General features: G+C 42.7%; 1 protein-coding gene across 6 annotated transcripts in view; it reads right to left on the bottom strand.

The window, feature by feature from the left end:
• Positions 1-13,583, bottom strand: part of TAF4B (TATA-box binding protein associated factor 4b) — a 139,788-nt gene that overhangs the window by 124,005 nt on the left and 2,200 nt on the right. For 2 of the 6 annotated variants that reach the window (XM_056521761.1, XM_056521762.1), the window contains exons 2-4: positions 11,065-11,210; positions 4,730-4,852; positions 2,524-3,231 (exon numbers count right to left, since the gene is read on the bottom strand). In XM_056521761.1, the coding sequence (XP_056377736.1) occupies positions 2,524-3,231; positions 4,730-4,852; positions 11,065-11,210 (977 nt within the window). Of the gene's footprint in view, positions 1-2,523; positions 3,232-4,729; positions 4,853-11,064; positions 11,216-11,715; positions 11,861-12,065; positions 12,156-13,583 lie in introns of those variants that run through there. The other 4 variants (XM_056521763.1, XM_056521765.1, XM_056521766.1 and 1 more) reach the window with 4 other exon arrangements.

Here is a 13,583-nt window from a genome sequence, read left to right as displayed (position 1 = left end):
GTCATTTGTGGGGTATTTCTAATAGCAAGGCCCTTCAAATCCACTTCAAACCTAAACTGGCCCATGAAAAATTCAGATTTTGAAAATGTTGTGAAAAATTGGAAAATTGCTGCTGAACTTTGAAGCCCTCTGATGTTTGCCAAAAGTAAAAACATGTCAACTTTATGATGCAAACATAAAGTAGACATATTGGGGGAGATTTATCAAAGGATTTAGACAGTTTTTTCCTGTCTAAATTTGTTGCACAGAAAATCGGTCTAAATATGTGCGACTTTTGCTGTAGACGATTTTTAGAACATGATGCATGCTAGTCTATTTTAGACGGAAATGCATTGGAAAATGCATTGGTGCTGAATTTGTCAAGTGCGACTTTTGTGCGACAAGTCGCATCTGCCCAAAATACGCTGAAATGTCAGACCATGTTGGAGCAGGTCTAAATGCAGTTTAAGCTGTAGACCCTGAAGTATGAGCACAGAATTTATCAAGGGCTGTGAGACTTTTGATAAATTAGGAGCACAATAGACAGGAGACTACCACATACGCTGGTCTATAAGCATACCCAGAATAGACTAGATTAGTAAATGTCCCCCATTGTATTTGTGAATCAAAATATTATTTATTTGGAATGTCTATTTTCCTTACAAGCAGAGAGCTTCAAAGTTAGAAAAATGCAAAATTTTCAATTTTTTTCATAAAAGTTTTGAATTTTTCACCATTAAATGATGAGAGTATCGACAAAAATGTACCACTAACAATGAAGAATATGTCACGAAAAAGCTCTCTCTCAATCAGAATGAAAGGTACAAGCATCCCAGAGTTATTAATGCTTAAAGTGACAGTTGTCAGATGTTCAAAAAATGCTCTGGTCCTACAGTGAAAATTGGCCTGGTCCTTAAGGGGTTAAAATGATTATTTTTGCATATGATACAGCAGGTAAAAATAAGATTTGTAATTTACTCCCTGTAAAAAATAAAATAAAAATATATATATTTTTATGTCACTTTCACGGCCTTATAAATCTGGCCCCTAGGGGTCTCCTTCTGGTCCAGACTGCATTCCGTCTGCTCAAAAGCACAGACTTTGGTCTCCTGGCAGGAGACCAAACTAAGGAAGTCCTGTCTGGCCATAGGCAGTGAATAGCACTCGCTCTCCCTGTTTCATACACAGGCAGAGAGCGAGTACTATTCACTGCCTATGGCCAGACCGCACTTCTGAATTTTGTCTCCTCTCCTGCCAATCCTTCAGGAGACAAAAGTCTGATTTTGAACAGAGGGAATGCAGCCTGGACCAGAAGGGAGACCCCTAGTGGCCAGATTTTTAAGGCAAGAAAAGTGACATAAAAACACTTTTTATTTATTTTTTTAACAGGAACTAAATTACAAATCTTATTTTAAATGCTATATCATATGCAAAACTGTATTAATGACCGTGCCCATTTAAGCGAAAAAAAATGGATCTCACCCCTGCACCCTCCTGCGACATATCTAAAATTCATCAGTCCTCAGTGACCTCTACATCAGAAGAACCCAATAAAACGCCAATATATAAAACACCCTGTTTTGCTCCAGAAATAGAAGCAAGCCATTTACCTGTACTTTGCCTACTTTCAAAATACCGCTGTTATATAAAAAAAAAAAGTGCATTTTCTTAGCTTAGACCCCAAATTTAACTCCTGCTAAATCAAGAAAATGAAAGACAATAATACACGATCATAGGAAAAAGTTATTATCTATAGCGAATTCACACTACGGAATTACCCCAGCAGACGTCTGTGGAAATTACGAACTAAAGTAAATTTTTTCAGTGGAATGCGCTAGGAAATTCATTGCCATCTATGGAGACTGCCTTTTGAAGCAGTCTAAGCAATGGCTTGTTCTGCTGGCACATGCCACAGATGGAATGTCTAAGGGCAGCTCTTTTGGCAAAATAAGGCTTCTTTCACACTGCTGTTGCGCCCTGTCAAGAACGTCCGTCAATTTTTTTTTTTAGTTTGATGGCCATCATTTTGACAGGGCGCAACGGCCAACAGCAAGTCTTGATGGACCCCATTATAGTCAATTGGGTCCGTCAGGCTCCTCTGTTTTTCAGCGGGAGAAAAAGATGGAGCAAGCAGTATTTTTTTCTCCAGCTATTCTCCCTGGCGGCCGTCACACTACCGTGTGACAACGGTAGTGTGAAAGAGGACTAAGCTGACAGATTCACTTTAAACTTAATCTGCCACTTCTCAGCACAAATATTAATTTTAAGAGTATTCTGTCCTCTATTGTGTTATCTACCGATTAACAAAACATCAAAAACTAATATAGAAAGCAATTTTTCATTACATATAACTTTATTTGCTGAAGCCATTATATCCCTATAGAGATTTTTTAGTCAGTAACCTTACCCAGCAAGAACTGACAGTATGTTACTGTGTTCATAAGTTAGCAACAAACTTATAGACAAAAGAATAATGTTATCCAATGTTACTAAAATCATAAGGTAACCACAAACTAGTTGTAACAGGAGAACACAAATGCTTACTGTAGTATTAGAAGGCTGTGTATTTTGTGGTTTATTTGGAGGCTCAGCTTTGCAGAGATTCGTATTAGTGGCTACAGATTGTACACTTGCTTGTATTTGAATTGGTCGGTTATTTTCTTTCATAGATGAGGTAACCAAAGTTGTAGCTGGGGATATGCTGGATACTATGATGGATGTCCCAACAGGAGTAGTTGCACTGCAACTATTACTGCCAGTTATCTTGACAGTAGAACTAGTAACAGCTGGAGGTCCACTTGATGGAATGTAGGTTTTAACCAGATTTGCTGTTACTTGTTTAGCAGGGATAGGTATAGCAGAGTTGGCAGGAGATGCTGGCACCTGCGAAGGACATACAGTTGTAGTTGGCATCACAACAGAACTGCAGGTATTTACTGCAATGGGTGTAAGTGGAGATATTGAAGTTCTTACAGGTAGAACTGTGACAGTGCTGGAATTTAATGCCAGGGCAGACGAGCCTTTGATACCCATTGCAGATGGTGTAGTTGTTGTGGCAGCAGGTGAAGTGCTTGAAACAGTTACAGCGGACGGGGTAGAGGCTCTAATTATTACTGCAGAGGCTCCTTGGTTGTTAGCGACTGATTGTGGAGTAGTGCAAATCCTAACTAATGTAGGTCCAGGAACAGAAGTATTTGCCTTAGAGGGTACAGATGAGGAGACCTTTACAATTCCACTTTGTGCACCAGTAGACTGTAACAGAAAAAAATAATATTTAAGAAAGAGGAAAAACTGCAGAATAAATATATATATATATATATATATATATATATATATATATATACACACACACACACACACTTGTTCATTTTTGCCCCTTCAATAACAATAACGGGAATCTGTCAACGCTCAGGTGTGATCAAAGCTGCTGATAGCTTTATTGTACGAGCCGCTACGCAACTATACCTTTGTTGTTGCTGTCCTTGTTGTGAAAACTGATAAAACTGCAGCTTATACCTTTCCTAAAGAGCCAAAGAGGCATTGGCAAGTCGCATGAGTGACTAGGTCTGACACACCTCACTGCTCCTTCCCCCCCTACCTTCCCTGTCTTCCCTTCCCTGTGTCACACTTACTGTTGCTGCAAAGAGTGGAGCACACTGAATTTCTGAGATGCTATGGTTACATGGTGGAATTTCAGAGCAGTATTCCTGTGGCGGACATTCCGCACATTTTGAGCCACGTGAACATGGCCTAAGGCACCTACAGCCCGTGCACCACACTTAACATCAATAGTGCAGGTGCAAGACTGGTCAGTAGAGATGAGCGAACTTACAGTAAAATTCGATTTGTCACGAACTTCTCGGCTGGGCAGTTGATGAATTTCCTGCATAAATTAGTTCAGCTTTCAGGTGCTCCGGTGGGCTGGAAAAGGTGGATACAGTCCTAGGAAAGAGTCTCATAGGACTGTATCCACCTTTTCCAGCCCACGGGAACACCTGAAAGCTGAATTAATTTATGCAGGAAAAGTCATCAACTGCCGATCCGAGAAGTTCGTGACGAATCGAATTTACTGTAAGTTCGCTCATCTCTACTGGTCAGCCAATCACTGGCCGCTGTGATAGGGGGAATGGGAATTTCTTGGGTGTGTCAGGACATAGAAAAAGAAGTGCTGACAGTGGAGACCAGCACTGTCAGAACAGCACTGGTGGGGATCAGAGGAAGATGAGTAGTTTTTTTTAATGTTATACTGCCCTCCTGTTTCTTGTGTGGAAAAGATTTATGTTAGAAATATCCATTGCTCCAAATCCTTGTGAGCTACAGTACTGAGCTCCATCAGAAAGGCGGTGGTGGGGCAGAGAAGAATATAGGCTTTTCTTTATTTTATTTTTTATTTTTTACACCATCCTAAACAAAAATGTACACCCTGAAATACTCCTTTAAAAAGTAAAACCCTGGCTGCAAGCAGGCCCCAACGAGGTTGGCTTTGGACCCTACTGTACACTGAGTTATTATTGAGTGTAATGTATACATAGGATGTAGTAAGCTCATAAGCTTTCCCCCAGGGGTGGATGCAGACAGGCAGAGTATTCTATGGCTTTGAAGCTATAAAAGGTATATACAAAAAAGGGTAGACACCACTAGAATGTTACTACAAATAAACAGTGCTCACTCTTAGAAGAATTACATATGGATTGTAAAATGAAAAAACAAAAGGGTGCAGGTTTATTTTACTTTGCCGATCAATACATACTTGCATTACATTAGGGCTCCTCTGAAAGGTTACTGTTTGGGTCACAGGTGCCAAGGCTGCAGACAGAGGTACAGTTTTCTCACTGCCACTTGCCAGGTTTGATACCAGCTGGTTTCTGGAATTCTTTAAAAGCAAAACAATGAATTATAAGCAAATAAATCATTAGGTTTGAAGCTATGGACACCTTGCAAAAGCAATTATGTGTTCTTCCTATGTACTTGTTAGGGTGCAAAAAATATTTTTTTCATAGGTCTACATTAAAATATTTACATATGTTTGCTTGCACCGGATCTACAATGTGCTGTATGAGCTCTATTTACTTGTATGGTATGTTCAATAATACAGAGAACATAGATCTCATACAGCACATTGTATTTGCTGAGCAAGCAAACTTATATTTTTTAAGGGTATTATCTATAACAGAGCATATCCCTTCCAAAAAAAGTGCCACACCTGTCCTCAGGTTGTGTGTGGTATTGCAGCTCAGTTCCATTGAAGTTACCAACATAAATAGGTATAAAAAAAAATTTGAAAAAAAATAGGCCAGAAAAACTGAATATATTTCTCATCAACCTAGCTCGAAATTAAGATCACTATAATGATATCAAGCAAGAATGTTTATTAGATCTTCAATATGCATACAATAATAGAAGATACACAAAATAAGCAGCGTAAATAGAGGATCTAAAGTGCTAGTGCCAATCAGAGGAATCAGTAAAGTGCCAGCAGTATCAAGCACCACTATATGAATAATAGCATAGGGTCTTACAGACAGAAAAAAAGAATATAGTGATGTGATGGCAAATTGTGAATTAGCATTTTTATTGGGCTGTTTGTCATTTTTTAACAGTTGCTATACATTTACAAAGAAATATAAGGAAATATTGTATACCTTTTTATTGATAAACTTTTAATTCAGTATATTAGAGAATTCAACAAAATACAAAAAAAAAAAAAAAAAGGAAGTGTTACCATACCTAGATGAACCACAAACAAAATAGAAATGATCTCTGGAGATCATCCCACCATTAAAGGGGTACTCTGGCCCTTGACATCTTATCCACTATCCAAAGAATTATATGTCTAATCGCACAGGGGGTCTGGCTGCTGGGAACCCTGCGATCTTCGTGCAGTCACCCATCATTCTGAACATTTTGTTCAGAACGCTGGGTTTGGGCAGCCGTGGTCGTGACGGGATGGGGCGTGACATCACGAGGGAGGATGGCGTGACATGACGACCACGGCCGCCCAAACCCAGCGTTCTGAACATAATGTCTGTGATCTAAAGGGTAAAGTGCCCTCTATGACTACTACACGGCACAGCTACAATCACAGGAGAAAGATGGAGGGGCTACTGTTACTACTGGTGGAAAAGTGGGGCACTGCAGCAAAAGGGCAAAAGGGGCAATGGACCATGCCCCTATTCACACTGTTAATTTGTATGGATTCTGCTTGTAGTAGACCCCCCCCCCCCTCCCCCCGTTTATCCTAATGAGATTTTGCGGCTTTGTTTACATTCCATATAAAATGAGGAATTGGATCCAGCTGGAAGATGGAATATGTTCTATAGTCATAATCCAACAGAAAAGTTCCCTTTTTATTTGGACAGCATCAATTCCGGACCACTGTAAACAGTGAGCATCCACTATGGAAATTCACCAAGGGGACTACTTGTTGAAATTCCACAGTATGAACATAATCTCAGGTACCATGTACACAAAGGAAATTCTGAATGCGCTCAATTTTACGACAGAGCAAAATGCCTTGTCAGATGTTCAGTATCCAAACCTCTGATGTGTTAAATCCACAACATATCGGGGGCGTGGCCTGGCTGCTGAGGCGCATGGTCGCGCATCTGTAGAGCTCCGTACGCCAGCCCTGCACAAAGCGACCTAACCGCAGCATACACCTCTTAAACCGGCACTAACTAATACCCAAGACTCCTGGATGATGCCAGTGACATGGCGGAGGCAAAAATCGCCGAGGCTCCCTGGCGAAATTTAGCTTCGTACCGAGAGCGGCCTTCCTCCAAGATGGCGCCGACGGAGCCTCCACTCACTAACAGCTCAGCGCTCACCTCACAGCAGGGATCGCAGCGCGTCTCCAGCGGAGCAGCAACACAGGTGATCCTCCTCTGATCCGGTGCAGCAGAGAACAGCTTTACCCACCTCTGCAGCGGGGGTGACAAACAACTCCCAAGCTCGGGTCCTTACCTTGGGAGAGCCCCGTTCTGCTCCACAGAGCGGCAGCTCTTCTCCGGCCGGACGAGGCAGCAGTAATGGAGGGAGATCTAATAACAGCCTAGCAACACACCAGACCCACTCTCCCTTGCCTGGGACTGAGGAGGTAGGACAACCTGATATAATTCTCAGCAACTATACCCAAGACGCAAATTTACTGGCCGCAATGCTTGTAGCAGACAAGTCTCTAACAGACAACACAATGAGGGACATGTTACTGTTATTGCGCACTACATTTCTGAACGACATGCAGACGGTAGTGTGCCCTCTGCAAACCTCCATTCAAGAAATAGGTTCTAGAGTAGACCATATTGAACAAAAATTTGGAGACTTTGCTAAATCGCATAATGACTTGATAGACCTGCACTATACTGCTGAGGATGAACTTTCTGCACTTAAGGGCAAAGTGGCGAATCTTGAGGACCGCAGCCACCGCAACAATGTCAAATTGCGAGGAATCCCAGAATCTGTGGCACCTCAGGAGATTCCTGATTATGTGCGCAATCTCATAAAGCAAACTTTACCTGATTGTACTTTGCAGGACTTGACTATTGATCGAGCACACCGAGTCCCCCGACCCCGTCATTTGGATGAAACAGTACCCAGAGATGTACTCGCCCGTGTGCATTTTTTTCATATCAAGGAGCGCCTGATGGAACACGCCAGACGCAACAATGGCCTACCTGCTCCCTACCATAAAGTGACTGTATACACTGACCTATCCGCAGGCACGCTACAAGCTCGAAGGGCTCTACTACCTATTACCACAGCCTTACGGGCAGAAAAAATCTTGTATAGATGGGGTTTCCCAGTCTGTCTGCTCATTAAAAGAGAGAACACGGTCCACGTGATTAAAACGGTTGAGGAAGGAGAGGAGTTGCTTGTTAAAAGGAAAATACCCCTTTCTGCCACGGATTTCCGTGACTCCTCAAGCAGATTTAAACCTCCACGTCCACTCACCGTTACCAAAGACTGGTCGACTGCCTAAAAGAAGCGGTGACTTGCCTGTCTAACTGATGTGCGGGCTCTGGCGTTGCTTCTGTGCTGCCCGGCTACAGAGAGGACTCTAACCCCCACTCCTTGAGGAGTGACATGTGCTTGCATGTGCCATTCTTTTTCCTCTTTGTCTTGTTCTCTGTTTTGACCAGTTTATTGTGTGTTTTTATGTTTTGCTGCACTTACTACCAAGATCTCCTTTGCAATGTCCATTCCCGAACGGCAGGCGCATGCTGGCTGGGAGGTGCGCCCCGCCACCACCATGTCTATATCTGGCTAGTTCATATTTATCCTGTATGTAATCTGTCAAGATAGTAATTAATATTGTTAGTATCAATGTGAACGGTCTTAATACACGTCACAAGAGGTCACATTTATGGAAAGTAGCACATAATTTGCACTGTGACATATGCTTACAGGAGACACATCTACTCTCAAAAGATGCTTTCTGCCTGAAACACCACGCTTATTCTCATGTTTTTCACTCTCATAGCTCCAAATTCAGGGGTGTCGCCATTGCAATCAGAAATACGATCGCCTTCAGCATGCAATAGGTTATCTCAGACAAAAATGGAAGGTATGTGATTCTTAAGTGCACAGGACAGGGCAGATTTTTAAAATGCCTATTGCGAGTAGTGCGCAAATCCCCCTGGGGCTCTTTGATTTTGTGTGGTGATTTCAATTCTATCCCTGACCCCGCTCTAGACTCCTCCCCTCAACACCGCTCTACCCCTTTGCCTCTTTCTGCTCTTTTCTGGGAACACGACCTTTACGATATATGGCGCATTCAACATGATGTAGAGAGAGACTATACTTTCCTGTCAGGAGTACATAATACGTATTCACGTATTGATTTATTTGTCTTAGATAGGTCTAGTCTCGCAGCTGCTCTTCACTCCACCATAGAGACCATTAAATGGTCTGACCATGCTGCTATAACACTACAGTTTAAGGATAATAGTTCTTCCCCGCCTGCATACTCTTGGCGCAGCAATCCATTGCTATGGACGCATCCGCAGTATTCCCAGTGCCTCCAGAGGGATATTGAAGAATATTTTATACTCAATGCCAGCTCTGTATCAGATCCCATCGTACTATGGAACTGTCACAAAGCTGTCATTAGGAGGCTTTGCATAAAATATAGCTCATCTATTAAAAAGCAACGAGAAGCAAAGCCAACAGATATTATAAAACTATTAAGCAGAGCTGAACAAGCTAACAAAACTAATCCTTCTCAGGCACTAGCGGAACAGGTTGCTGCCCATAGGCGAGATCTTAGGTGTCTCCTATTGGACCCTTATGAAAAGTCACATACAAAATTGAGGGCTACTTATTACACACAAGATAATAAGGCAGGCAAACTCCTTGCGAGACGTCTGAAGCAGAGACAAGTGAAGGCCCGCATACCATACTTACCCACCCTACTACCAATTACAAACTCTATACTCCTGCAGACATTGCCAGTGGCTTTCAATCTTTTTACGTACAACTTTACAACTTACATGACTCTATTACGTCTCCCCCAGATATTGATTCTATCACATTGTCCTTCCTGAATAAACTCAATCTCCCATCCCTGTCATCTCAACAATTGCAACTATTAAATGCAGAAATAACGGTAGGGGAAGTCCAAAAAACTAAAAATTCTCTCCCCCCAGATAAAGCTCCTGGCCCAGATTGCTTTATAAACTCCTACTATAAACGCTTTCAATCTATTTTATCCCCACATCTTGCTGCTGTGTGCAGATTTGCCATGTCCACGGGCTCCTTCCCATCCGAAAATGTACAAGCCACCATAACAGCATTACCAAAACCGGGTAAATCTCCTGACCGTCCCCAAAATTTCCGCCCCATCTCATTGGTAAACAAAGATATAAAAATATTCGCTAAGATTATAGCCTCCCGTGTAGCTTTGGTGCTTCCGACACTGACCAGATCAATCAGGTTTTGTGGTGGGTAGACAGGCATCGGATAACACTAGAAGACTCCTTAACATTCTTTCCCACTTGGAGACTGCCAGGACCACTGCCCTGCTGCTGGCCTTGGACGCCGAGAAGGTGTTGGACCGCCTCCGGTGGTCGTATGCCTTCTCAATACTTAACCAAATGGGGTTTACTGGCGCGATCTTTATAGCAATAAGGTCCCTATACTCTTGCCCATCCGCTAGAGTTCTAGCTAACTGCTCTTTCTCAGATTTTTTTTGCTATAACAAACAGTTCCAGGCAAGGTTGCCCTTTATCGCCATTAATCTATATTTTATCTATGGAACCGTTGGCGCAGGCAATCAGACAGAACACCTTTATTAGGGGAGTGGTGATGGGATCCACAACACGTCATATCATTATATGCCGATGATGTTATATTATCTCTCACAGAACCGTTAACCTCCCTCCCGGCTGTTAGCCTTTTGGCAGGCTCTCATATTATCATCTCAATGGAACAAAACGCAAGCTTTACCAATTAATCTTCCTACCCAATGGGCGGAAGATTTAAAAAGGGCTTACTCCTTTGATTGGGGAACAGATTCCCTACAATATTTAGGTATTCAGTTATCTTATCCCTTTAAAACTTTGTACACCAACAACTATATCCCGCTTTTAACAACAATTACAACAGAAGCAAACAGGTTGGGAACATCAGAGATCTCTTGGGTGGGCAGGGTTGCCCCTTTTAAAATGTTTCTCTTACCCCGTTTTCTCTAGCTATTCAGAACACTACCTCTCTCTCTCCCCCATCTTTTTTCAAAGCTTCACAGAAACTTCTTTCCTCCTTTGTGTGGGCCGGGAAACACTGTCTCATGCAAGATTGTATCTATACATTTGATGTCCAGAGCGGAAAAAGTAACCGTTGTTCTTGTATACTTGTTTATAAAACTTTAATAAAAACTATTTACAGAAAAAAAAAAATCCACAACATATCTGCTACATGTGTTTTAAGCCTTACAGTGAAACTACGGAAACAAAACATATACAGTTCCCATCTATGTTACAGAGGTGGGAAAAAAAAAACATGTACATTTCCAATCTATGTTACAGTGGTGGTATTCACTGTATATGGGCTTATGTCACATTAACAAACACAAGTTGTTTGCACTGTTACCTGTAAGCTGCAGATCTGTATGGTGGGGCCACTGGAAGATATAGGTGGTCTTGCACTTGAATTCTGTACCTGGGCCTGAGCTCGTGCCAAAGCTTGTTGAGAGACCAGCATAAGCTGCCCATTGCTGCTTTTTATAAGAACAGTACCTGTAGAGACGAAAAAACATCTGTTCAATTGAGCTCAAAATACGATGTGGGGGGGACACAAATAAAGACTGTAAAAACATAAAGGGAAGATTTATCAATCTGCCTGAAACAAAGATCAGCTTTCAAAGCTGTCATTGACTGCTATTAGCAAAACCAGACCATTTTCATTTTCAGTCTTTATTTATTCCCCCCAATGGGGGAGATTTATCAAAACCTGTCCAGAGGAAAAGTTGTAGAGTTGCCAATAGCAACCAGATTGCTTCTTTCATTTTTGAAAAGGCCTCTATACAATGTCGTATAGATTGGTGCGAGTGTCTATATGTGTATAAATAAAATTTGGTAGGGAAAAAAGGCCTCCAGAACATGAAAGAAGCAATCTAATTGGTTGCTATGGGCAACTCAGCATCTTTTCCTCTGGACAGGTTTTGATAAATCTCCCCCAATGTGTAACACGTGTGCTGCACAACAGCTGAAGGGGTGACAAGAACAGCTTCTATATACTAACTGGTATAAGTGCTATATCTGCAACACAAAGCAAATCTTAAAATCAGATGAGCACCACATAAATGTTTATGTAAAGGAGGGCAAATGAAATTGCCTACATCCCTGTACTGTTCTTGCCCCCCCATCATGGATCTGATCACTTCCTGGTTTCCTCTCTGAACTGTGACCTTTCTGTTACCAGGCAACAGAGCATACACTTTCACATAAGTTGCAATCATTTTCACAATCTCACTCCACTGAATGGGTGGCATAAAGACAAACAATGCACTAAAACCATCTTTTTCACATGATAATAATGATTAGTTTGATGCATTAGATATTGGTTTAACCTGTTAGGAACAAAAAACGTACAGATACGCCCTTGCATCCTGGTACTTAAGACGTTACAGACCATGGACAAGTATCCACGTCAAGGCGGGATGCACTTTCCGCACCAGGATGCGTATACACGTCCATGGATCGTGTGGGTACTGCCCAGTGTACCCACAAGATTGCAACTGCTGGGACGGAAGTAAACTTCGGTCCAGGCAGTTTTAACCCTTACAGCCACGGTTGGAAGTGACCGCAGGCTGTAAGTGGTTTGACAGACAGAGTGAGGGTGGCTCTCTCTGTCTCCCCTGCAGCCCCCTGTAATGCGATTGCGGGGTGCTGCATGTGATCCCCAGCAGGCGGGGGCCTGCCGAACTGCTGGGATAGAAGTAACCCTTACAGCCGCGGTCAGAAGCGACTGTGAGTTTTAAGGAGTTTGACAGAGAGGGGGCTCCCTCTGTCTCTCTCCAGAAGCACCCTGCAATGATCGTGGGGTGCTGCTGCTTAAGTGGGCAGCCGGGGGTCTGATAATGACCCCCAGGTCTGCCTCAGTAACTGCCTGTCTGAGGATATTCCAAAGCATAAAAAAAAAAAAGTGTAAAAAATAAAATGAATATAATAAAAAATAAAAATGTGTAGGGTCCCACAGAGCGCATCCGCAGCGTTATACATGCGTCACATGGCGCTCAGCCTATTATGGGGCGAGGCAGAACATCACGGCGGCCGGTGATAGGCTGAGCGCCATGTGACGCTTCGTTACACCCGGAAGTATGAAGGAGATGGACCGGAGGACCGAATAGCTGTAGTGGCGCTCCGCGGGAACCCAGGGAGGTGAGTGATGGTTCATTTTCATTTATTTTGCAGCCCGGGCAGGACGGAGCAGGAATACTCTGCACGAGAGTACTCCTTAAAAGGGAAAAAACTGCACGCTAAAAAAAAAAAAAAAAAAGTGGAGTGAAAAAGGTGCAAATTATTAAATATGCCCTAAATATTTTTACAAAGACAGCAGCAGGTCTTTTTGTACTTTAGCCAGAGCAGACTATCCGCCGGTACTGGGCAATACGTGGGTTCAAAATCTCAGTGGATTTGACCTATAAAAAATATGCGTAAAAATCGCACTGGACCCTTATGCAAGTTTTTGTCCAGATTTGATGCAGAAAACTCGCAGAAGGTCTGATTCGAGTTTCCTGCGGATTTTCATGCATCAAATCAGCAGCAGATGCAGTACGTGAGTACTATTGGGCAGGACAAATAATCCCTTATCTAAAGCATAGGGGATAAGTGTCTGATCGTGGGGGGTCTGACCACTAGGATCCCCCCTGCAATCTCCTGCATGACACCCCTGTTGTCCCTTGGAATAAGCATGTCGACCCCCGCACAATGTGGCAGCTGGCAAATCACCTCCATGTATCTCTAATGGGAGAGAAGGAGATAGCAAAACGCTGCATCTCCGGCTCTCCCAGAGAAACATGGAGGGGGCGTTTTGGCCTCCACTTTGTGCAAGGGTCGACAAGCTCCATTCCCAGGGTAAGCCAGGGTGCCATTCAAGAGATCGCAGGG

Source organism: Hyla sarda, chromosome 5, assembly GCF_029499605.1.
Source record: "Hyla sarda isolate aHylSar1 chromosome 5, aHylSar1.hap1, whole genome shotgun sequence".
In the NCBI taxonomy this organism is placed as follows: Eukaryota; Metazoa; Chordata; class Amphibia; order Anura; family Hylidae; genus Hyla; species Hyla sarda.
This window is presented reverse-complemented; position numbering and strand designations above follow the sequence as displayed.